A 24208-nucleotide genomic window follows, 5' to 3' on the forward strand; every position below is an offset into this window, starting at 1 on the left:
GCTCCCATACAGGACACTGGTCGCAAGTCCCCAGGCTCCTGGGAAGCACCTCTGGCCTCTAGGTCTCCTGAATCCCTCTTGATTCACCAGCATCCTCCTGTTTTCCCGGGTAGATGATCAGGGAGTGGAGTCCAAGCTTGAGCCTGCCAACGACCCGGACGGAGGCACGGAGAAGCAGGGAGAGCAGGTTTGCGGCCCCCGCTTTGCTCCCTGGCCTTGCTGCTCTGCTTGCCCTGCCTTCCTCTCCCCGTACCCCCGCCCCCGCCAGCCTTGCAGACACCCAGCTCCAGGGACCAGCACGTGGTGGGGACCACTGGAGTCTGCGAAGCTCTTCCCAACCCTGGCTTGGTCCGAGCACTGCACACAAAACCTTGAGAACAGGACTCATGGCCAGGCTGAAATGTCAGCTGGTGCACCTCAGTACAACTAAACCGTGGGCTCAAATTTTAAGTACTGCCTAAGGCCAAGTTCTTTCTCTGGCCTCTCCCCAGGACTCCCGAAGATCTCCTCAAGATCCAGAAACTAGGGGGTAGTCCTTGGTCCAGCAAGGGGCTCTCAAGATTCTGTTCTAGGACCCAGGCTGGTCAAGAGCGGGTAATCATTTAAGCCTTCCCGTTGGCCCAGGGAGCTTCAGGTTTGAGGTATTTCCCTGTCATGCTGTTGCCTGAGGGAGGCAGGGGGCTGGCGCCCTGGTGATCTGGCCTGTTTGGGGATCTGCTTTTCTCCACCGCTGCCCGCGCCGTCCTTCCCACAGCTGACCCCAGTCGTCGCTTTCTCTTTCCACATTGAAAATGGAGGATATGGCCTCGACTGTGAGACAAGACTGTTTTGTTCTGTCTGACAGCAACTCTAGGCAGAGACCCAGGCCCCCTTTTGTCTCGAACCATTTCTTGGATGGAGGACCAGACATCGGTCAGGAAAAGCCTTGTTCTCTCTCAACGGGGCTTTGTGTTTTGCAGGCTGTGGCTATAGTTTGGAAAAGCTCATCCTCCTCCCACCAGGGGCTTTCTCTTTGACTTTTCTGGCACTGACTTCTAAAGCCAGGGGTGCAGGGCCTGGCAATCAGGGCCTTTCTCAGGTGGTCTTGGGCCTGCTTTACCCAGGCGGGGCCAGGTAAGTGCGGAGTCAGAGGGTACAGTTTTGTTGTTGGATCCGCTGTGCTGCTCTTCGTCTCACAAAGCCACGCGTTCCTTGAGAACCCAGCTTCTGGCGTCTGCCCTCGCTAGACACGCTGGCTGAGCTAACTGTGTCTCACCGCTGTGTTCTCTGTGTTGTTACAGCCTTTGGGTGGTTTTATCGTTACGATGGCAAATTCCCAACCATCCGGAAGGTAGGACAGGGCTGGGTGCTGTGCTGTTTGCCGCTGAGTTTGCTGTGGGTTTTGGCTTTTTCCAAACATTTTTTTCTTTTCCTGTCAACTCTCAACAGTGTGATCCGGCCTGTTCACTTGAGGGCTAACCGTGTCTGTGCCTCTCTGTCAGGCTGACATCAAATGGCAGGGCACTGCCACAGAGGCATCGTGGCAGGGAGAAGTGTTCACAGGGTGAAACCTGCCCCAGCACCATCAGGCACCACCTGGGTCAGCTCCAGCCCCAGTGGGCACGGGGCACAGGGGCAGGGGCGGGACAGGAAGCTGCTGCTTCATTTCTCTATCAAGTAGAACCAGGGGCTAAGACCAGAAGCCAAGGTTAGACAGAGTGAAATGTCAGGGTGATGTACCCAATGCAGGTTATGAGACCAGTTGTGCCAGACACCGACCAGCCGCCTCGGGTTGAGACAAAGAGCCACACCAATCATAACCCTCCCTGGAAATATCTCTGCACGTGCCCAGGATAATGCAATTTTCTGGTCTCTGGGGCCTTGGATTTTTCTCTCTAAATCTTATTATTGTATCTCCAGGCCCCATAAATCTTTCTCATCCTTTTTCTTTCTAAATCACTTTGGCATTTGATTATGAAAATGCCACTGTTAATATCTATAGACTGGACATTGTAGATGACTTGGTATTTGGAATTAAGACATCAACATAAATCTGGGTGAAGCAATTTAGGCGTTATCTCTCCACCGGCTCTTTTTGGTGGGGTGTCTGGCTTGCAGAGCCAAAGCGCTGACAGCAGAGTTACCTTGATGATAAGTAACTTCTCTCTGCCTGTGCAATGGGAATCTCTGCTGTGCTAGAAGCACCTGACCCTCCCTCCCACACAGGACTGTAAAGATGATAGGCAGCGCTATTTATCATTCCTGACAGAGGTAAATGTTACTTCACCCAGGGGCACAGATCGTGATTTGCATGACACTGAATCCACCAGGGCAGAGCCCCTCAGGGGATTACTTTCCACACCACCAGGGTCTCAGAAAGGACTTGGTCTCACAAAACTGTCCCTTTCATTTTACAGGCTGACTCTGGCTTAGGATGCCTAATTGGGTTAGATTTCTAATTTTTCCCTATATACTATCTCAACTAGAATTTAACTACACACACACACACACACACACACAGAGGATTTTACTCAAAAAACTATTAAAGAAGATGGGTAGGTTAACTCCTTCCCAGACACTGATAACAAAGTAAGGGTAAAAGAGGTGTGTATGTACGTCTCTTCAACACATGCAGTTCCTATCAGAGATCATGTCGCTTGAAAAGTGCTGTTGGTAAAGACGTCGACCTGGTCCCCCTATTTGTTAATTCAGTCATTCCAGAAATAGCTGGCATTTCAGTCTTCATTTCATTTCCAAAAGAGAGGGAAGTTGCTTCTAGGTAGCAGCAAGAACACATCTGCCCCATCTGCCTCTCCTAGTCCAGACTGAAAGGAATAGTTGCCGTGAATTTAACTGACAGCTAAAAGGACAACAGAATCATGTTCCTTGTGCTGGCTCTGAAAACCCATCGCCATTTTTTCTGGAACCACACGAGACGCTGTGTATACTGGGCGCTGGAACACCCAGTGCCCAGGTGATACAAGGGACTGTCTATAGACATGACCATCAATGAAGAAAATTTCTGTTATTTGAAAACCTGAAGACTCAGTTTCTTTGATTCTTAACCTGGCAGTAACCCCTTTGGGGCTCAAAGACCCCAGGCCTGTGGTCCTATGATGTCTATGCCAGGACCTGAGGATTTATGGTTCTGACTAACCCTGTCACCAAGGACTACATAAGTAAGTCACACAGACCAGCCCTATTTGCAGGAGGCCACCGTCTGGCAGGGAGGCAGATTCACATGCAACTAAGTACCTGCATAGAATGGACCGTTGTGAGATCAGTAGACAGTGCTATGGGGCAGTTTGTCCTTCTGGGTCAGTAAGCCCCCGCTGCTTTCTTGGAGGTGAGACAGAAACTGTCACATGTGCCTGCCCCACCCAGGAGCCCTGGCTCAAATTTTGAGCACTGGTGGGGTTTTTTAAATCAACAGAGTGGCCATTCCTGTCACAGCAGTCCCTGTGGGAGACCGTTCCCTTATCCTAGCAAGCTGCCATCACAAAGAATGTTTCTGGCCCCTCTTGGGGAATTGCTGTCTAAATCTATAATGTGATAGCAGGGATTCATCTATCAACTGAGCCCAGAGTCTAGACAATAGGGCAGACAGGGAAAGAAGCATGACTCTGAAGCAAAGAGAACCGTTTTCTCAAGTGAATCAGACTGCTCTGGGGGTGGGTCCCACCCCTCAGATGGCAGGGCGTGGGAGTCATCTCCAAAGCACATTATGTGCACATGGAGGTGGGGGTTGTCTTTAGGAAGTAGAATGACTTATGTCGATCTATATAGGTCTATAATGACCCCCCCGAGTCCTTTCAGCTGTGGACAAAGTTGTGTCTATTGCCGGTAAACTCAGTTCTTCACTCCTGGCCTTTGATGCTGGGGTGATTCAGGAATTCTGAGAGCAGGCCCCAAGAAGGCTTGTTGGGGGTGGGGGTGAGCTCACAGGCGGGCTTCCTCCTTCCTGCAGACATTCCCCAGAATGCTGGCTCTCTGCGGCCCCCTCTCCCGGAGCTGACACTCCCTCCCGCCGTGCTCCCATTACCCCCCAGCTCCTCTGGGCACAGTAGAAAATTTGTGGTACCTGAAAGATTCAGGTTCAAATTCTGACACCACTACTTATTAGATGTTTGATTTGGATGGAGATTTTCCCTCTCTGAGCTCATCTCCTTCATCCAAAGAGCAGGGTAATACCTGTGTGTGAGACAATCAATGTCATTTCCTTGACACCTAGGCAGTCCCTAAATGTTAGCTCTCTTCCTTCCTTACTCGTTGGCTTCTCCGCAACTCCTTGGGAGAAGCAGCCAGGAAAGCAGGCTTTGTGGGCCCAATTCCAACCGGAAAAGTAAGAAGTCCTTTTGCCCTGCACCTCCCTCCCCAAGTCCTCCTGAACCCTGACAGCAAGTGAAAAACAGGTCGGCCATTCTCTGTCCCCCAACTGCCAGGCCTGCAGTTTCTGACTAATCCTCATTTCGGGGGCCCAGTTCAGAGAGAATGGTGGACTTCTCAGGATTAAAGGATCTGGAGCTTAAGCATCAGGGCAAAATCTGATATACTTGGCTCTGGGCTCCCGGGTCAAGGCTGGCTCTCGCCTCCTCCAGCTCAGGACAGAGGATTTCTACAAGCGAAGCTTACCAGCTCTCCCTGATTTTCTACAGAATCTCCCAGGATGCATCTGTTGTGTCCAAACATGAGAAATTTTTCTCTCCAAGTAATGGAGAAAGCATGTGCTTAGATACTAGGAAATAAATACAAAGCCTTTTATTTATACAGTACTTTAGTGTTTATAAAGCTCTTTTTTAAATATTATTTCATTGGCTCTGGATGGCAAGCTTATGGGACAGGTATCTCTTCCATTTTGGAGATGAGGCGAATCAGGCCCAGAGAGGTTGAAACACTTAGCCAAGGTCACACAGCTCATTAGTGAACCAGAAGCCCATTCTTCTGACTGGCAAAGGGAATGTGTCTCCTACTCTGCTTTGGGTAACAGTGGCTTGCTGGTCCTAAACCTGAAGTCTGATGCCCAGGGCCAGAGCTGAGGAGGGGCTCCTCCGGGGTGGTTGCCTGGTGCTGTCTGAGGACTGCATGCGCTGTTTGTGGTGCTGTGCCGGTGTCAACCCTCCCTTATAACCCTTGTGTAAAAAATGCCACATCTGCTCAGAAAGGAAAGGACAAGAAAGCCAAGTATGACGACAGCCTGCAGGAGTTGAGAAAGAATAAGAAGGAACTGGAATTTGAGCAAAAGCTTTACAAAGAGAAAGAGGAAATGCTGGAAAAGGAAAAGCAACTGAAGATCAACCGGCTGGCCCAGGAGGTACGTGTCCTGCTCACAGGCCAGGGGAGCCCCCCGCGATGCGGTTTGGCTGTTCCCTGTCATGCTGCCCGGAACCGGCTGCAGTTGTCTCCCCCGGATGGAGTCCAAAGGTGGAGTGAGCCCTGCCCCCGCTCGTAGCCTGAAGAGTGAGATTATCCCCGCTACCTGAGGTCATCTGAGACTAGATCCTGACTTAGATGTATGTTTCAGATGGTGTCTGGCCTCCTTGCTCAGGTAGGACTTAGGTGAGGCCTCCACACCTGGCCAGAGGTTTAAGCCTGTGCCCTCCACCCAGCCTGTATCAGGTCAGGGGCCCAAGACTGGGCCTCTCCACCTGAGGTGTGGCTGTGAGTCTGAGGCCCATCCCTCTGCCTCAGTATAGATCTGAAGCTAAACTTCCACCCATCTGTCATTAGATCTGAATCAGTTTGGTCCCCTACCCAGGTTCTAAGTTCAAGACCAGGTATCCCCAAAGTGCCTTGGGTCTGAGGGTAAGGGTCTAAGGCTAGCCCCATTGTACAGGCAGAGTGTCTCAGGCTGAGTCTGAGATGATCCTATCAGCATAGGGTGTGTCTGAGGCTACACCTCTTTAATCTGGGAACATACCTAAAGCCGTTCCCTTCAAGACACGCCAAAAGCAGTCTTCCAGCATGAGTGATTCCTATTTCTTAGGTGAGTCCGGTGACCTTAGCTCCCTGGCTGTTCCAGTGATTATTGGTTCTGCTTCTCTTCACTGCGTCCAGGAAACAGATTGCCAAACTGATTACATTACCAAACCAGAGAAGTCCTGGAAAATGTGAAGTGCATTATGTGTGGCATTAGGAACAAATTAGCTACAAAATTTAAAAAGTGAACTTGTATTTCTGAGGATAAGGCAGCCTGGACTGGGGGAGGGGTGGCAGAAAGTAAAGTTCGACTCTTTCAGATGTGCTAGGAGCCTACAAAAGGACTATTGTTGGAGAATCCTAAGAGCTTCAGGGTTTGTGGGGACCCGGCGGGGCAGATAATCCCATGCAATACATGAACTCTTCTGATTTTGTCTACAAGTGGCTTTAGTTGACTCAACACCTCAACACCCTCCCCCTAACCTGTTCCCCAGCTTCTGGGCCCAAGTGAAAGAAGCTTGTCTTTTTTCTAGACAGCTGACGCACCCAACAGTACTCTGGGTTTTTTAAGAAATGCTTTCGTGCTACTGGTTCAAGTGTGCTGCCCATATGTGACTCACGTGTGCCCTTTGTCCTCCCCTTTTGGCGGTGACCTTGGGTCCCAGGTGTCCGAGACAGAGCGGGAAGACCTTGAGGAATCGGAAAAGATTCAGTATTGGGTGGAAAGGCTCTGTCAGACGCGCCTTGAGCAGATTTCCTCTGCTGATAATGAGATTTCAGAGGTAACTGAACCCTTCTTTCTATACATAGAATGACCTGCCATGGGACAGCAGCACCAGCTCCAGGGCCACCCCTACCAGCTCACTGCCCCTTCCTCTCTTGAGGAGCGGGAACATATCTGTTTTTCTGGGCTTATCTCCAGAGTGACCACTAAGTCCCAGCTTATCTGAGATGGTCCCAGTTAGAGCCCTTGTCCTGGCAAAATTGCTAAAAGTGCCATGTTCACTGTCAAGTATGTTCCAGTTCAGATGATAAATTATGTGGTCACCTCATCACCCACATATGACACAGTTTGGGACCTGCTTGCATTCGGGCACTCCCTACCAGCCACCTGGTATGAGCTCAGCTGGCAGAGAAGTGACGCCCCCATGGCTCTGGTTCGAGGGTTGTGGGTCTCCGGCAGGAAGAGAAATAGATTAGAAGAACCTTATACTCAGCGGATTGTGAAGCAGAGCACTAGTCGGACGATTACAGATCTTCTTTGCAACCCCCCAGATGACCACGGGGCCCCCGCCTTCTATGTCACCCCTGGCCCCACCCCTGAGACGCTTCGCAGGCGGGCTGCACCTCCATACCACTGACCTTGATGACATCCCTTTGGACATGTTCTACTATCCCCCCAAGACTGCCTCGGCTTTGCCCGTGATGCCCCACCCTCCACCCTCCAACCCTCCCGCCAAGGTCCCCGCACCCCCCATCCTTCAGTCATCAGGCCACGTGAGTGCCTCAACCTCACCCTGGGTGCAACACACCCCACCCCCCATTCCCATCCCTCCCCCACCGTCTGTTCCCACCCAAGACCTCACTCCTACCCGCCCACTGCCCTCTGCCCTGGAAGAGGCACTGGGCAACCGCCCCTTCCGCGCGGGGGATGCAGGCAGTCCTACAGAGGACTGGGAGGCAAAGAACCACAGTGGGAAACCCGCCAACTCCCCTGTCCCTGAACGGAGCTTCCCACCTACCCCGAAGGTACTCCCCCTGTGCTGCATGCTGCGCTGGGAAGCAGGAAGAGTGAGTGGGCAAGGCTGCTGTTTCCCCTGTCCTCCACTGCTCCTGTGAGCAGAGACGGGAAGAAACATCAGCCGCCCCATTTTCTGGGAATGAGCTCCCTAACCTGCATGTTGTGGACATCCTGCACGTGTGTGGCTTCTGCTGACTTTGAAGTGCTGTGTTGTATGGTGAATCACCTGTGGTACTGGGAAGGGCACGTGGTTCATTGCCCTCTCTTCCTGTTGGCTAGCATGGGCTGGTACATTCGAGGCAGAACTTGCAAGACTGTGTTGAATAGCCAGAGCTCTGTCACAGCTAGTCATTTCTTGATATTAGCCTTGAAGGCCTTGAGTGTGGAAAGTGAATCCCCAGTTTAACAGAGGAAAAGGAAGTGCAGGGGAGCAATTTCAATATCTGTAAATGAAATAATAACACCGTCTGATGCAGCATGTGCTGTTCTCTATGGCGCCAGCAAACTACGTTGGCTTGAAGTGTAATACCCAGAAGTGCCTGGCCATCTTCCAGCCAGAGAAAAGATAAAGATGGAGAATTCCTGGAAATCTCCACATTTACTCCTAAAAGACTAGGAAGCTTTTTCTTGGATGCCAGGAGACTGAACAGTCATCTTTTTCAAAAAGACCTATTTCTTATTCATTGTTCATAATCCAAAGATTATATCGAAAGAGATAATCCTCAAGGAAGACACGGAGCTTGGACCCCAGGGAAGGAAAAACAGACTATCCCTCTGTTCCAGCAGCCGTGGGGCCAGGCTCGAGTCAGAGCTCCCGTAGCTTGCATCAGCTGGGTGTGGGAGTTGTGGCGGAGGGTAGGCAGCACCACCTGATTAGTGGCTTTTATGAACCCTCCCTGCATGGGCCTGAGTTCCTGCATGGAGAGCAGAAGAAGCATCTCTGAGCATCCAGGAGATATTGGGGAAAGGAGGGTGGGAGTGAAAAAGTATCAGGTGCAGAGAGGGCTGCAGCTCTCAGCAGGGGACTCTCAGGGAGGCCTCTCTGAACCTCTGGGGGAGCCCTGAGCCCTGCAGCTCTGACAGATAGAGTCTGTCTGTTCCAGGGATGTCTCCCCCAGAGCTCAGCCAGGACCAGATTTGCAGGGGCTGAATTAACCTGGCACGGAGGGCCACGTCCTTATTCAGAGTGGTTCCCACCACGATGGGCAGCAGCTTTGCTTCAGGAAATTTGATTCAGGAATCATTGATCGAGCCCCTGCCTTGTGCCTCTCTTTGTGAAGCGGGGAGGGGGCAGCACTGAAAAAGACGCAGGAGAGACTGGCCCACCTGTGCTCTCCGGGACTTTGCCATCTGAACGATGAGCTGCTGACCAGGCAGGATTCGGCCATCAAGTCAGCACAGGTCAGGTGTTGTTGTGGGAGAGGCTCCTTCTAACAGGAGGTTGCGGGCACCTCTGAGTAAAAGGTATTTAGAGCTGAGCCTTGAGCGGTGGCAATACATGGAGGATGATGGGAAGAAGGCCATTGCAGGGACAGGAAACATAAAGATGGCAAAGAGGAACTGCCTGGATTTGAATCCTGGTTTGGCCATGAGCTGAGTGACGTTGAACGTGTGTTACTTCATCAGTCTGAGCCTGGATATCCTCAGTCATAAAATGGGGATGCCAGTGGCACCCACATATTATGAGGATCAAATGAATTAACACATGAACTTACTCTAAGTTAAAACTTAGGAGTGTGTCAGGCACATCGTAGGTGCTCAGTTGACATTAACTGTGATCAGCAACAAATCAGGGTATGAGAAAATTTTGGTGAAGCTGCAAACTGAGATTGGAGGTAACCTCTGCCAACTTTTGAGTCAGGGTCAAGATTCGAAACAGGATGCAGCTTCCTCAGAATGATCCAAAAATCACGAAGTTCCCACTGTTTGTTCTCGATCAGAGCACAGAGAAGACTAAAAGCCCTCCTACAGAAGGAACCTCTGAAAAACTGGCCCATTAGTGCCTGAAGCAACATCAAAGCCAGGGTTGTCCCTGACTCGAAGGCCAGGGGGCGCTATTTTGTTAGTTCGCACTTGGGCCCTTGCCCCGGGGCCCTGCCCAGGCTCCTCCCTGCATGTTCCAGGAGAGCTGTCAGCGGTGCTGCATCAGGAAGTGCGGCTGATCACACATCTGCACTGTCAGCCCAGCCGCCAGCAGGCCTCAGGCATTGGGAAAAAACTCCTGTGTCAGTCTGTGCACCTGCCTCATCACCACCTGTCAAGGGAATTTTCTCAGGGTCATATCTACTTACCGCCAGGCACTGTCCCATGGGCCCACCATACTGTCGTCACCCATTTATTCATGCAACATGTTTAGTGAGCAACTACTATATGCCAGGCATGATGCTGAACACTGGAGCACCACCGCGAACTAGGTATCCCAGTCCCTGCCCGAGACAGTCTGGTAGGAAGAGAGACAAGTAAGCAGGAAACCACCACACTGCCAGAGGGAGACAGGTGGAACACAAATGCTGTGATGAGCAGTGGGGGCAGAGAGGAAAAGCTAAAAGAATGTTTCCTGAAGTCAGTGATACCCAAGCTAACACCTGGGCAGGTAAAGCAGGCAGAAAGAGCATGTGCAAAAGCCTTGAGGCAAGAAATTCTGGCATTTGGAGGCTAAAGTTAGGCAGTGCGAGGAAGGTGAGGGGTAAGGAATGAGTGTAAACAGAGGTAGAGAAGCCCATGAAGGACCTTGGGGTCAAGTCGAGGAGCTCAGCAGTCAGGGACCCATCAAGAGTTCAGGGCAGGGTTGTGACCCAGTTTAATTTATCTTGCCCAAGATGATCAAGTGGGTTAGAGCAAAGCAGACAGGGTGCATCAGCTCCCAAGGATGCCTCTCTTCCTGGTCCTCACCCCCAGCCTCCATAGAGTCTGTGCCCGCCCCCACTAGGAGCAGCAGATGCTTCCTGTGAGTCTGGGGGCTGGAACTATAGCCAGAAGAGAGGATCCTTAGGGAGAGAAGAGACTGAATGGCATCCACGGCCACTGAGAGAAAGCCTTGAAATGCTATCCTCTGAGTGACAGTGGCTGCTGGTGACCCCATAAACAGACTCTGGCTCAAGTCCTGATTCCTTAGAGCCACGTAGTTTCTTTGACTTCAGGGCACACTGTGGCCAGTGGATTTCTTGCCCATCTGCTGTAGATCATGCCCCTAGGACCTCTGGCAGGGTGAATGGACCAGGCTGGCTCAGCATGTGCATGGTGTGACTTTGCACGTGGGTCAGAGTGCCATGGTGGGCCTGGGCCACCCGCCATGACCTCACGTGGACCTCTCTTAAACTAACCCCTCTAGACATTTTGCCCAAGCCCACAGCCTCCACGAGGCCCTGGCGTGTCCACCATCTCCAAGCCTGTCATGGTCCAACAGGAGCCCAACTTCATCTACAGGCCAACCGTCAAATCCGAGGTGCTGGTAAGCCTCCCAGGTCCCTGCCAGGGCATCTCCAGGGGAGCAGACCAGGGCTGTCTCCCCTGAGTTCTGCTGGAGGGAGAGTGAGGTAGGATACAAACTCACCTCAGGCGCCATCTCCTGACCTTCTCATTGGCCACGAGATGAATGAATTCACATGGGTGTAAGTGGTTGTGGACATGACCAGCAACATTCCTGTTCCTTACAGACTTATTATGAGCCTACCATCTGTCAGGCTCTGCAAGATCTCATTTACTCCTCACAGCAATCTAGTAGATGGTACCTGGCATTATCCATGTTTCACACTTGAGGAACCCAAAACTTAGAGAGGCTAAATTGATGGCCCAAGGAAAAGCCAGGACTTACTACTTACTCCAGAGTCATTCAGACTCCAAGCTCAAGCTCTTACTTATGTTGTCTTCTTGACAAAACTTACAGTGATTCTAGTTGCCCTAGCCTCTGTCCCGAAGGCCCGCCATGGCAGGGCGTGGCACAGGCCACCCTCAGATGGGGAACTGGCCAAAGGAGACCCACTGCCTCTCTCCATTTCAGCCTCACGCCTCACTGGGACTGGGAGTGTGAGGCGTGGTCCTGGGACAGAAGGGAGGTCTGGCCCCCCCTCAGTCACCTGCAGCCGAGCGAGCCGGGACTCAGGTGCACCCCACTCCAGGGGCACCAGCCAGACTCGCCTCCCACCCATGGTAGGGAGAGTCAGGCCAGAATTCTAACTCTCCTTTCAAGGACACCCTATCCAAATGTCAGGGCAGGGCCACTCGGGTACTTATATGGAGGCTCAGCTGTCTTGTCAGCTCCTCAAAGAGCCAAGTTCGTGCTCCTGTGACAATCTGCTGGTGCATCTGTGTCACATTCTCTGGCTAATGACAAGGGGTGGGGTCTGCTTGACTAGACCTGGGAAGCTGCTGTGTCTGGGGATGTCGCGTGGGCTGAAACAGAAACCAGGCTGTGTCTGCTTGTGGAGGGAGGTGGGCAGGGCAGCCCCAGGCTGGCAGGCCCAGGATCTGGCACCAGGGGGCAGACAAGACCGATTTGTAACATCCAGCATGGAATTTTTTTTTTCCTGGCAGCCACAGGAGATGTTGAAGAGGATGGTGGTTTATCAGACAGCGTTCAGACAAGTAAAATGATACCCACTGTGTGTCTGTGGTCCTCCCTGCCACTCTCTGTGCCCCTCACTTTGACTTCTCTCTCTGAGAGTACTGGTTGGCTCTCGGGTGGCCCCAAGGGCCATCTGTCGAGAGCCTTAGGCCAGAGCTGTGTCCCCATGGCCAGAGCCGGGGGTTGGGGAGAGTCTCATATCAGGTGGGGACGCTGGGCTTGTTGATCCCATGCAGGAAGTCTGGGGACTCAGCTCTTTGGCTGCTGTTTGACCAAAGAGGAACAGGGCAGAGAGAACCCTCAGAGGGCCACAGAGGGCAAGATGGGTCCTTGTTCCAGCCCTGGGTGCCTGAGGTTTTTCCCTACCCCTTCCCCTGTCTTGTCCCCTTAAGGCACATCACAGCTTCAAAACAACCCCACCTGGCACCGAAACAGCATCAGGGAGGAAGTGGTGGCCCAGATCCTCTGTCTGCTCAGGGTGCTCCTGTGCACCAGGCCGCAGAAGTCCTAGCTGGTCCACGAGCAGTGTCAGGCAGGCAGCCACTTAAGGTCCCTACCTCCTGGGACTTTCACCCACAGAACTAACCATTGGATTGGCTGCCTCACCACCCAAGAAAGAGACCCCCAGATGGAGGGAGGTCTTGCAGCCAACCTCCTCACTGATAACCCACCACCCAAGCGCGGACTAATGTGACTACAGGCAAGGAGCTAAGGGGAGGTGTCAGCTGTACAGTGGGATGTGGGAGTCGGCAAAGGAGGCCGCTCCCAGCCCAAGACTGGGCAGCGACAGGCGGTGGCTAACAGAAGGTGTGCAGCATGAAGCACTGTTTCTAAATACTTTATTAACTCATTCAAATTTGTATCAACTTAGGAGTTAGGTGCTATTATTATCCCTGTTCTGTAAATGAGAAACAGAAACAGACAGATTAAGAAACTTACCTATGAGGCCACAGCTGGTGTCAGACCCCGTATCCTAACCCAGGAGGTCAGGCTCCTAGATGCTACGCCATTCTGCTTCTCAAAGCTCCGTGATCATAAAATGGATATTCAAGGGCCTTGTTTGGGGCACACACAGGTCTCAAAGGAAGAGAGGCGGGAAGGTGAGAAGTCCAAGGGTGCAGACTGGGACTCCAACCTTTGCTCCACAGCCCACTGACTGAGTGACCTTGGGCATGAATGTCACTTGTCTGGGCCTCAGTTTCTCTATCTGTTGGATGAGGGGTTAGGCTCCCTCTTCAAGGGCTGACCAGCCATCATGGCTTATAAGTCTGATCTAAATTTACACAAGACGCAAGTACTTGCCATCTGGCCCATTCCTGAGAGCAGACTCTCAGGGGGAAGATTCTCAGGCCCATAGCCAGCACTGCTGAGTTTAGCAACAGAAACAGCCAGGGGTATGCTGGGCACTCAGTGAAAGAGCACTGACTCCATATCCTGCCTAATACCCTCTCTTGCCTATGGATTTGCTGCATCTTTTCTGTCTGCTGCCCTGACACCCATAGACTGACCTGGGGGTGGCCTCAGATCTGGACCAGGCTTGAGACTTTCTGGCTTTTGGGGGTTGATCCGGGGCAATGAAGGCCAGTGAGGAGGGAGGACAGACAAATGCCCAAGGATCCGTCTGCTGATATTTGGCCTTCGCCTTGTGCTCAGAGCTTGGTTGTTGCATGTGGCCTCCCCATGGTGCTGACCGCAGGCCCCAGGGGACGCTTGTCATGGCCTAGGGAACTGTGTACTCGGGGTGGTTCCACTCAGTCTGGAAAGGCCACTCCTTCGCTCCCACCTTCCAGTGGAGGCTAACTGAGGTTTTGCTGATCTCAAGCTTGGTGTGCCTGGCCCCTCAGCCTGCGGACCCTGGGCTCCTGCTCCCTGTGTGAATCCTGGGAACGTGGTGTGTTCTGGCTCTCCCCCGTCTCCCTCTCACCACCTTGTTTCTACATCTTGGGGATATTTTCCCCACAGTCCCCACCAAGCTGGGTCCCCTGAGCTGTATGTCCTCTCTCCTTCCCTGGCTAAAGCTCTGGAAAGGCCTCTAGCCTTCTGGATAAGATTTACATTATGAACAGCATTGAACATGGGCAAGCACAGACTTCCCTCTTTTCCTCTCGGTGCCTGAGCTCCCTTTGCCTCCCCCCGCCTTCCCCGACCCCATCTTGTGGCTGATTCCTCAGGAAGAGCAGTCTCTTGAGCATTGTTTGTCCTTCTTTGGGATGAGAGCCCTGGGCAGACAAAAGCTGGGCTTCACCCTCCAGAGCCTGGGCCTGGCCTCACAGGACACCTGGAGGAACTGCGACGGGGCCTAAAGGACCCGTGGCTGTGGGACGATAAAACACTCAACAAGGCTGGCGCTGCCTAGGCCACCTAGGTGTCAGCCGGTGCCCCTGCCGGCCACAGATGCTCACCCCGCTGGGACAGTGCACGGTCCAGAGCCAGGGTTCTTCCAGCGCCTCCTGTAGCTTCCTGCTTCTCCCTGGGTGGGGGCGCTCGGCTGCTGGGACTGCCAGCCTCCTCCCTGCACCCCCCATCCAGCCACACCCGACCCCTCGCTCTCTCCCCTACCTCTGACCTGCTCACCATTGTCTTCCTTTGCCCCATGCCTGGCCACCCTCAGGGGCCTCTGGTCTTGTTGCCCTAACTCTCTCCTTTGCTTCCAGGATTTCCGGAAATATGAAGAAAGCTTTGACCCCTACTCCATGGTGAGAGAGAACTCTCCTCTGTGGGGGAGCAACCCCAGGAACAGGGGTTGGGGTTTATATGTTCCATGGTGGTGTATGCTGGGCCCCAGGGTCCTGGGGATGGGTTGGGGCATGAGAGGAACCCCAAGGCAGCCCCCACTGCTCCTTCTTGTGAAGGTTCCTTTCAAACAGCATCCCAGTGTGCGTGTGTGTGTATGTATGTGGTTTATAACAAGTTGCACTTCCTGAGCGCTAACTACGCGCCAGGCACTGTGCCGTGTGTAGGCAAGGCGCACTCTCACCAGTCTCACAATATGCCCAGCAAGTGTGGGTCTGGGATTTGTGTGTGTGCTCTTGTGTCCCCCATGGGGCCTGGGCCCCCCAGTTGAAGCCTGATGGCGGAGGGGTTGGGAATGGTCTTTTTGTCCATGTCTTCGGTGAGGCCCAATGTCCCACCGATGCCTTGGCTTCCCCTCCCACCCTGTCCCACCCACACCCTTCAGCCCGACTCAAAGTGCCCCCCCTGTCTTTTCCCCCTAGTTCACCCCAGAACAGATCATAGGGAAGGATGTCCGGCTCCTGCGCATTAAGAAGGTATCTGGCCACTTGGATGTTGGGTAACCACCACCCTTCTCTGCTCCTGTCCCCTCCTACCTTGGTCCCCTGCTTCTCCTACCCTGAAGAGACTCCTGGGTGACCTCCCAGACCCCTACTATTCCCTTCTCTCCCGCTAAGGATGCCCTTTCCTGTGAGGAGACCCTATGGCCAGGTCCTCACTTTCTCCCTTATGGCCCTGCCATTGGCCCTGTGACTTCTCCTGTCCTTTGTGGCCCTGTCAAGAGGCTCAGCGGTTCCCAGGCGCCCACAGGCTGATGTCTGCTTGGCTCCCTAAGGCCTGTTTTCCTCTAACCAGGAGGGATCCTTGGACCTGGCCTTGGAAGGCGGCGTGGACTCCCCGATCGGCAAGGTGGTCGTCTCAGCCGTTTACGAGGGGGGAGCCGCTGAGCGGCATGGTGAGTGGGACCAGCCATGTCCCGGTTTGGGAACGGTGTGATGGTTTTACAGCCAAACCAGATGCCCCCCTGCCCCCCAGGGGCTCCCCTTCTGGTGGTGAAAACAGTGACAGTGTGGCCTGCCAAGGACTGACAAAGGGCTGGGGTGGTGGGGCGGCGGGTGGGGGAGCTGTGGGAACTCTGAGGGGCCCCTAACCCACCAAGGGAAAGGGGGCTCCTGGGAAGGCTCCCTAGAAGGGTGATACCCAAGCTGACCCTGAAAAGATAAATCCATGTTACCCCCTCTGAAGGTGGTAAAGGGCTTTCCAGGAAGAGGGGACAGCACATACGAGGGCAGGAGACAAGCCATCAAAACCTTACCCATCCTTTTAATACCGATAATCACTAACAATGTGGCAGATGCTATTCTGAGTATCTGGCACATTACCCCATGTCTAAGTCATTTGCGTGTATTAACTTATTTAATCCTTTCAACAGCCCGAAAGTAGGTACTGTTGCTCCCATTTTACAGCTTAGGAAACAGGCACAGGAAGGTTAGAGTACTTGTTCGAGAACCCACAGCCAGCAAGCAGTGGAGGCAGGACTTGAGCCCAAGCAGCTTGGTCACGTGGCTTTAGTGTCCAGCACAAGTGTGACCTCTGCCGGGGCCTTCTGCCGCCTTGCCCCCTCCCAGAGGTGCAGGGTGCCCCCTCACACCCTGTGTCTGCCTGTGGCATGATCTTCTTGCTTTGCCTTTATCCCCTCATCCGCAAAACACCCTCACGCTGATGAGCAAAGCCTCTGCGGACCCAGCCCCAGACCCGTGTCCCAAACTATCAACCCTCTCACTTGTGAGACAGCAACTGAAACGTCAGCATTAGTGATTTTTTCTTCCAATTCCAGCAGGTTTTTCAGTCCTTTCAGGTCTTTTGTGGAGGCATATAGGTGTCCTCAAAGGAGGAGCCCGGGTGCCTGGCCTTTCTGGGCCAGAGCAGAGAATCCTTCGATCAGACCCTCCTGGGCAGTCCGGGCTGAGGTCAGGCTCTCCCCCAAGCCGAGGTGGCAGAATGGAGGGTGGGCGAGGGCCTGCGGCAGGAGTGGCGTGATGGGCGCGTCACCTGGTCGCTGGCAGCCAGGCTTCTGTGGGGTGCTGAGGCAAGTCCAGTCTGCCACCCATGGCCTTGGTGACCAGACCCCCTGCTGCCACCCTCTTAGCCTCCATTTCCGCCATAGGAGGGGGCCTGCTCAGCCAGGGAGCCGCCACGGCCCACCTCTGCCTGCCATGCCCACACCCTCCTCCTCTGTCTCATTTCTGTGCTGATTGAGAGGTGGCTGATGCTCGGCCAAAGGAGCCTGCCTGTCTGCCATGTCTAGCAGAAAGAGGACCAGGGTGGATGGCTGACTCTTCCTGGGCCTCCCCAGCCTTACAAAGCCCCAGCCCAGCCTGTGCCCTATCATCCCTGGGGCTCTACCTTGGGTTTGTATGAAATGAAAAAGCAAAAGTCTCCTCTCCCCAGTCCCTCTGTACACAGGGAACTGCTGTGTACACTTTGGTCCCATACTGCTTTGGACATACAAGAAGCTGGTAGAAGTTTCCCCGGGAGCACATGTGTTCAAGCTGCCCTCTTCAGTAGCACATGCCACATTCCTATGGGCCTCCATGTTCACAAGGCTGCTTCTGGTGGATCTAATTCAACAAAGCCAGAGAGTGTTCTGTGAACACCAGAACCGGTGGCGGCTGGGGGCAGGCAGGGGGATAGTTTCCGAGTTGAAGATATGTAGGAAACCATTCACAAGCTCTCCACTTCTTGGAGAGCCACATACATATTAGCATATTCAATGTCTGGCAAGTCCTGCAGTAAATAACTGTTTTAACTAAGTTTTGCCCAGATTTATTAGATCACAGGTCATCTTATCCAGGAACACCTTCAAGCAGCACTCATTAATTCAAGAAGTATCTGTTGAATTCCTATTTTGTGCTGGGAATGTTGAGCCAAAAAGATCATTCCTGTCCTCATGGAGCTGACTGGTTTGTGGAAGAAACAGACCATCAGTCAAGCGATATACAGTTGTTACCAATTGTGAAATATTCTATTCAGGAAAAGACCAGGATACTGTGAGAGAATAAAAAGAGAGATCTACTTTAGAGTGAGTCAGGGGTCAGAGAAGACCTCTTTGAGGAGGAGGCATTTCATCTCAGATGCAGCAAGAAGAGAGAGAGAAGGGACAAGTGCTTCAGGCGGAACAGTACGTGAGGCGGGAAAGAGCTCGGCCTGCTCAAGGGCCTGAAGCAGACCAGCAGGGCTGGAGCCCAGAGAAGATGGCTCGCAGAACGAGCTCCTGTTTCTAGTAACCTCACCAAGAATGCGGGTCTGCTTCCCTCTGAAATAGCAGAGCCCCTAGAAAAGAGTCACCTCTTCTGTCCCTAGCCTACTGAGTGGGGTGAGGGTGTGTGGGTGGCATGGGAAGGGAGTGCCCCTTGAGTGACCTGGTGGCCTGTTTCCCCTCATGCTCTCTGCGCCCATGTGAGCTTTCAGAGTCCAGGAGTCAGGCTCCTTCTGCAGCTCAACAGTGACCCAGTGGGCCAGGCGCATGTCACATAACAGTCCAGCTGCCAATCAGCCTCATCTTCCTGCAGGCGGTATTGTGAAAGGAGACGAGGTCATGGCGATCAATGGCAAAATCGTGACAGACTACACCCTGGCTGAGGCTGAGGCCGCCCTGCAAAAGGCCTGGAATCAGGGGGTAAGAGTGAACCTCCTCCCTGCCTCCCTCCCTTGCCCATTTGCCTCATAACGTGGCCTCTGCAGCCAGGCCTTACAGTTGGGGTGCCCCATCCCAAGGCTGGTTTCCAGGGTCCAGGCAACTCCTGGTGACACCCGCATACCCGCCATGGTCTCAGTCTGACAATGTGGGATTCAGAAAAATAAATGTCAGTTCCTCATCTTGAATCCAAAAAGCAAGTGACACAGATACAGACTCCAGATGACCAGGTGTGGCAACCCACCCAAGAAAAAACTTAAGGTCTTCTCTAAGTGCACACTGACCAGGAATGAAGAGAGTGCGTGGGGCTGTTAGAAAGCATTAACAGAAGCAGAGGTCCCAGAATGGAGGAGGGGCTGCTGGTGGTCTGTCGTCTGCTCGCTAGACACCCACCTGGGTCAGGGCCACCACAGACGATCCCCCAGGCTGTGCACTGCACAATCCGAGGGGGTGCCCTCCTACCGAATGCAGTGGGAATGGTGCCCGCTCCTGTTGTGCAATGCACAACCTGTGCAACTGTATGCAGGCAGCCGAGCCTGAGGTATTAAGTTCAGAGCCGAGGAAGCTGACCAGATGGGACTGGGACCCCCATGAAGGGATGTGGAGAAGAGAAGACTTACGGGTAACATGATGACTGTCTTTGATTATCTGAAGGGCTGCATTAGGGTAGAGGGAGCAGAAGTGTTCTTTGTGGTCCCTGAGAGCAGAGCTGGATTGGATGGAGGGAGGTCCTGGGAAGAGATTTCAGGTCAATATTAGAAGCTATTGCATGGTAGAGAGGCCCAGTGATAGTTCACCTGCCTTTTATCGGATATACCCAAGCCAAGCATAGACGGTGATGGACAAGCCTAGGATGACAGGGATCCATTGAGAGGATAAACATGCTAGGATCAGAAGGCCAGGCCTGAAATTTTCTAATTGGCTGTGTGCATCTGAATGACCCAGGGACCTTGTTAAAAACACTGTTTCCCAGGACCTACCCCAGATTTCCAAGAGTCAAGTCCATGAGTCTAGAGTTTTAAGAAATCCCCACTGTGATCCTGAGGTCGATGCCTAACCCTGGTCCACAGATCAGCATTTGGGAACTTAGTGTCATTCAAGGACCCGGCAGCCCTGGCCTCTGCAGTTCTGGATGCTTAGAGGCTGGAAGCTTCCCCAGATCCTAGGACTGCACAGTGAGGCCCATCCCACCAGGGGGTCCTCCAGCCCAACCTGGGTCTACCTTCCCATGGGAAGAAGGTCCCAGCCAGCTGATGCTGGGCTCTGGTGTCCAGGAACAGGAATGGAGTGTCAGGGACAGACATGCCATCAATACTGTGCATGCCCCAGAGTCACACCCTTCTCCCTGCAGGACTGGATCGACCTCGTTATTGCCGTCTCTCCCCTGAAGGTGTACGATGATGAGCTGTAAGTGTTCCTGGGAGCCTGGCCCATACCTCCTCTGTCTCCTCATCCTGCAGAGTCTTAGCTACCTTCTGCCAGCCCACTCCCAGCCTCCATCCAGCCTGAAGGAATGGTCCAGGCTCACAGCTTCTAGTAGTAATCGCTCCTCGAAAGCACCTAGGCTAGAGAAAGCCTAGAATTAAGTCACTGTCCTGAAGCATTGTCAGAGCTGCCTCCAAGACTATCTTGTCCAAATTCTTCTTTACATATGGAAACCTAAGGCCCAGAGAGGTGAAGGCCTCAGACAAACAATGAAGTTCGTACAAAGCATCAGGACTTCTGATTCCTCACTCAGATCTTCATCCCCTGCACCATCATTAGCTAGTTTGTAAAGGTTTCCGTCTTTCACTCTCTGCAAGGTCTGCTGGATAGGTAACTGCATTCCTTCTTGCTGAATCTCTAAACTGCCAGGACCACAGGCTTTGGCCCCACTTGTAGGATGGCCTTCAGCCAGTCTCTGTCTTTCCCTGAGATTCCTTATGTCTGTTTCTCTGTTTCATTCCTGTCTCTGTGTCTGTGTGGTCTCTATCTCATTCTGTCTCTGTCTCTCTCTCTCTGCTCCTTCCTCTCCCCAAGCCTTCCTGTCAATCTCTCTCCCACCTGCCTCCCTCTTTCCCCTTCACTCTTCTTCCCTTCATCGCCCTCCCTCTTCTTTCTCACCCTTTTGTTTCTCCCTCTCCCTTGTTCTGGGTCTTTGCATCCATTGTTACTGTTTTTCTCTGTCTCTACCGTTGTCTCTCTCTGCCTCTGTGGTTTCCGACCTCCATCCTCATCTTATCACATCCCCTCCCTACCCCTCTGCTTGCCAGGCGTGACCGTACCTGCTTGCTTCCCTTTCCCAGCAGAGGCTGAGTTCCATGCACGTCTTGGAAAAATCAAGGTCTTGTAGCAACTAACTCTGGAACCCAGGGCCTAGGCAGGAGCCAAGTGAAGGGAGAGGTCTGGTGGAGCTCTGCCTGGGAATCACTGAGCCCTGTTTTGTGTTTCCTGCTCTGCCCTGCGTATGTAGCTCTTCTCTTCCCTCCTCTGCAGCCGAAAGCCCCCAGCCGGTCCGAAAGCTCCTTGAAGACCGTGCTCCCGTGCTTAGACATGGGTTCTTCCTGCAGCTGGAGCTGGCAGCCCCCTACGGTGAATAGGCAGGCGGGCTGCAGGGCCTCGTCTTTTCATGCTGCGTGTAGTGGCCATCTGCTGCCCATGCTGTCGGCAGGGTTCTTTGGACTGGTGTCTGGAAGAGTGCATGTCCCCGAAGTGCCACCCGGGCCTGCTGCTGGGACTCTGTTGGACTCAAAGGCCCTCCCACTCACAGGGGCTGAGCAGAGCCTACTTTGTAGCATGCTTGGGACCTGGGCATCCTGACTCACCACAGCCCTTGGGACCTGCCAAGGTCCCACACAGCACCCTAATGAGCAGAATGGAGCAGTGAGCACCATTCCCTGCTGGGCTCAGAGAGTGCTTTGAACAAGGCAGGACAGGCTGGGAGAGGCCAAGGCAAGCACAGCCTGGATTTCCCCTTCCCTGGCAGCAGCATCTTCTGGGAGCTCCTCTGCACCCTGTGCTTGGACAGAGTCAGGGCAATTAAGAGGCAATTAAGGCTGGTCCAAAGAACCAGGGTTGGCCAATTGGGGCTGTTCATGTCCTGTTGTGATCTGTCGTGGCCTGAGCCCTGCTCAGACCAAACTGTGCCTTCTCTCTCCCTTGGCTCCGGATTCTTATCTGTGGGACACTGTGGAGCCCAGCTTTGGGGTGTTTCCCACCCTGTGACAGGGCTGTGCTCATGGACAGAGCTGGCAAGTGCCTGTGAACTGGTGTTTGGTGTGGCCTAAAGCCCACGGCTGGCAGCATCTAGGACAGACCCACACTTGGACTTACTGACTTTCCTGTTACAAGTTTCTCAAAACATAAGGGCCTCATGCTTCTAAGATAGTTGGCCTGCTATGCTGTGGTTTCTGGAATGGCCTCAGTGGCCCTATGTTTTCTGTCACTTGTTATTTGCTCTTTGTGAGGAACCCCAACCCCTTCTGGTCCCCTCCTATCTCATCCCAGGTGTCCCTTCTGCTTTCTCCCTGGCCTCCTGTGTGCTGTGGCTATGGCTGGTGTGTAGCTGCTGGGGCCCCGCACCCCGGGGGGCAGCCAGAAGTTGGCAGGCCCTCGTACCACTGGGTGGGGTCCTCCCTGTTGCCAGGCCCTTCCCTGCTCTGAGTGTGCACCCACAAGGCCTGCGCCCTCCTGGTCTGTTTCATCTTCCCCACAGGACCTTCTTCTGAAGTCCAAAAGGAGAAACCAAATTCACCCCTTGAAGGCAGTGAGCTCTGGACCCGTCCCTCTGGACACAAAGCCTGGAATCAGCCTTGAGAGACGCCAGCCTGCAGGCACCCTGGAAACCCACAGTGGGCACCCAGAGGTTTCAGACTCCCATTGGCCCTGTATAAGTGTTGCATAAGGAGAACCTCCGGCCATGCCTCTAAGGGAGAGGGCAGCCAGCCGTTCTGCTACGCGTCCCCGGGGACCAGACTCTCGTGTCTTCTCTCTGGCCCTGTGAATTTGGTCTCTCCCTGCCCTGGGAGACTCCTCCCTTGATATCTAATAGGACCTGACTCTTAGGTCTCTCTTACTCCACCCCTCTCTTCTCACTCCTGCTGCCATTCCTGCTAAGATTGTTGCCATGAACTTTACTCTGAACTCATCAATAAAATAAACATTTCTTTCCCAGCTTATAATAGAGAGTGTGGATTTGGGCAGTAGATTCAAGATTGTCAAATAAAAAAAAAACATAAGGTTTTGGCTCCTATTCAAGAGTGAGAAACAGAACCCAGTGCTGAGATTTGGGTCTGACACAAAGGACACGATCAACTGGACAGGGGCTGGCTTGGAGCCAAGGCTGGAGCAGCAGGAGCCAGGCTGAGCTGGGCCTAAGTGTCTTCTCAGCAGAAAGATGAGAGGGAATGAAGCCCGTATGGTAGGGACTTGGCGCAATTACAGAAAGCAAAGCTGAAGGCAGGAACCCCAGATGGTTGCCTAAAAGCATGGGTTGCCTCAACTTCTGTCAGGGACAGCATGGCCGCAGCTGCTTCCCCTGAGGTCACCAAGACGGGATGTGAGGGAGGTACAGGGGCCCAGTCCGTCCCTGAAATAACATCCAGCAGAACCTCATGGAAGGAGGCAAGGGCATGACCCAAGAGGCTGCTGAGGGGTAAGTTGAGGCCCTCCTGGTTACAGGGCCCAGGGATGCTCCAGGGAAAGAAAGTAGGGTTGCATCAGTGTAGGTATTTCGTGAAAATCCAAGCTAAGGAAACAGGGTGTCTCCAGGCCTCCTGAGATTCGGAAGTAGAAGGTGGTCCTGATTTACTGTGTCTCTGTTTAAGCCTCCTGACTCTGCCACCAGCTTCTTCTGCATCCCCAGGGCTCAGCTTGAATGTGGCCATCATTGTCTTCTGCCCAACTCTAGATGACCTTTCAGCTGTAGCTCCATCATAACCACCTGGCTCAGTTTCCAACTCCAGATTCCCAAGGCAGAATCTGATTGGGCCAACTCACCTGAGTGGGCAGGGACCATTCCGAGCTCCAATCAGCTGTGGCTAAGATGTGGGGTTACATCTCTCCCAATATGGTAGTAGAGTCAGTAGAGACTGAGGGCAGCAAGTCATGATCAGTTGGAGGAACAAAGGAAGAAGGAGAGACAGCATCTGCTGGACTTTCTAATCTCATTGGAGACAAAGCCACCTTCTAATTGGCTCCCAGTCAGTAATTGCACTGAGGAATGCTCTGTGTTTTCTTATCTAGCTCCTAACTTGGCTCTGGAGACAATTCCAAAATGAAGGTAAAAGGAGGGGGCTCATATTTGCTACCACTTACTGTGTGCCAGACCTGGGCTGGACCCTGGTGCCTTCCATCCCAAACCGCAGTGACTGGGACTGGTGCATGGCCCCCAAGGAGCCCTGTGAAAACAGCCAACACTTAGATCGCGTTGACTACATGCCAGGTACTGTTCTAAGCGCTAAGCTCATGTGCTCCCCTCCACAACTCTACTAGGTAGGTACTGCTATCATCACCAACCCTGTTTTATTAAGAGAAGATTGAGGTACGAAGAGTCTAAGTGACTTTCACTAGGCCACATGTGAGAAAGTAGCAGAGCTGG

At 53.1% G+C, this 24208-nt stretch overlaps 1 protein-coding gene across 1 annotated transcript in view; it reads left to right on the forward strand.

The window, feature by feature from the left end:
- USH1C (USH1 protein network component harmonin) overlaps positions 1–22457 on the forward strand; it is a 46475-nt gene extending 24018 nt beyond the window's left edge. The window contains exons 14-21 of the mRNA XM_054586270.1: positions 114–187; positions 14855–14896; positions 15416–15469; positions 15789–15888; positions 18506–18612; positions 19078–19080; positions 19982–20037; positions 22325–22457. Coding sequence (XP_054442245.1) covers positions 114–187; positions 14855–14896; positions 15416–15469; positions 15789–15888; positions 18506–18612; positions 19078–19080; positions 19982–20037; positions 22325–22337 — 449 coding nt within the window. The 3' untranslated portion in view covers positions 22338–22457. The remainder of the gene's footprint in view (positions 1–113; positions 188–14854; positions 14897–15415; positions 15470–15788; positions 15889–18505; positions 18613–19077; positions 19081–19981; positions 20038–22324) is intronic.
- Positions 22458–24208: the final 1751 nt, after the last annotated feature.

This window comes from Pteronotus mesoamericanus, unplaced genomic scaffold (assembly GCF_021234165.1).
Source record: "Pteronotus mesoamericanus isolate MK-2021 breed Mesoamerican mustached bat unplaced genomic scaffold, CSHL_Meso_final contig_90, whole genome shotgun sequence".
NCBI classification, from domain to species: domain Eukaryota; kingdom Metazoa; phylum Chordata; class Mammalia; order Chiroptera; family Mormoopidae; genus Pteronotus; species Pteronotus mesoamericanus.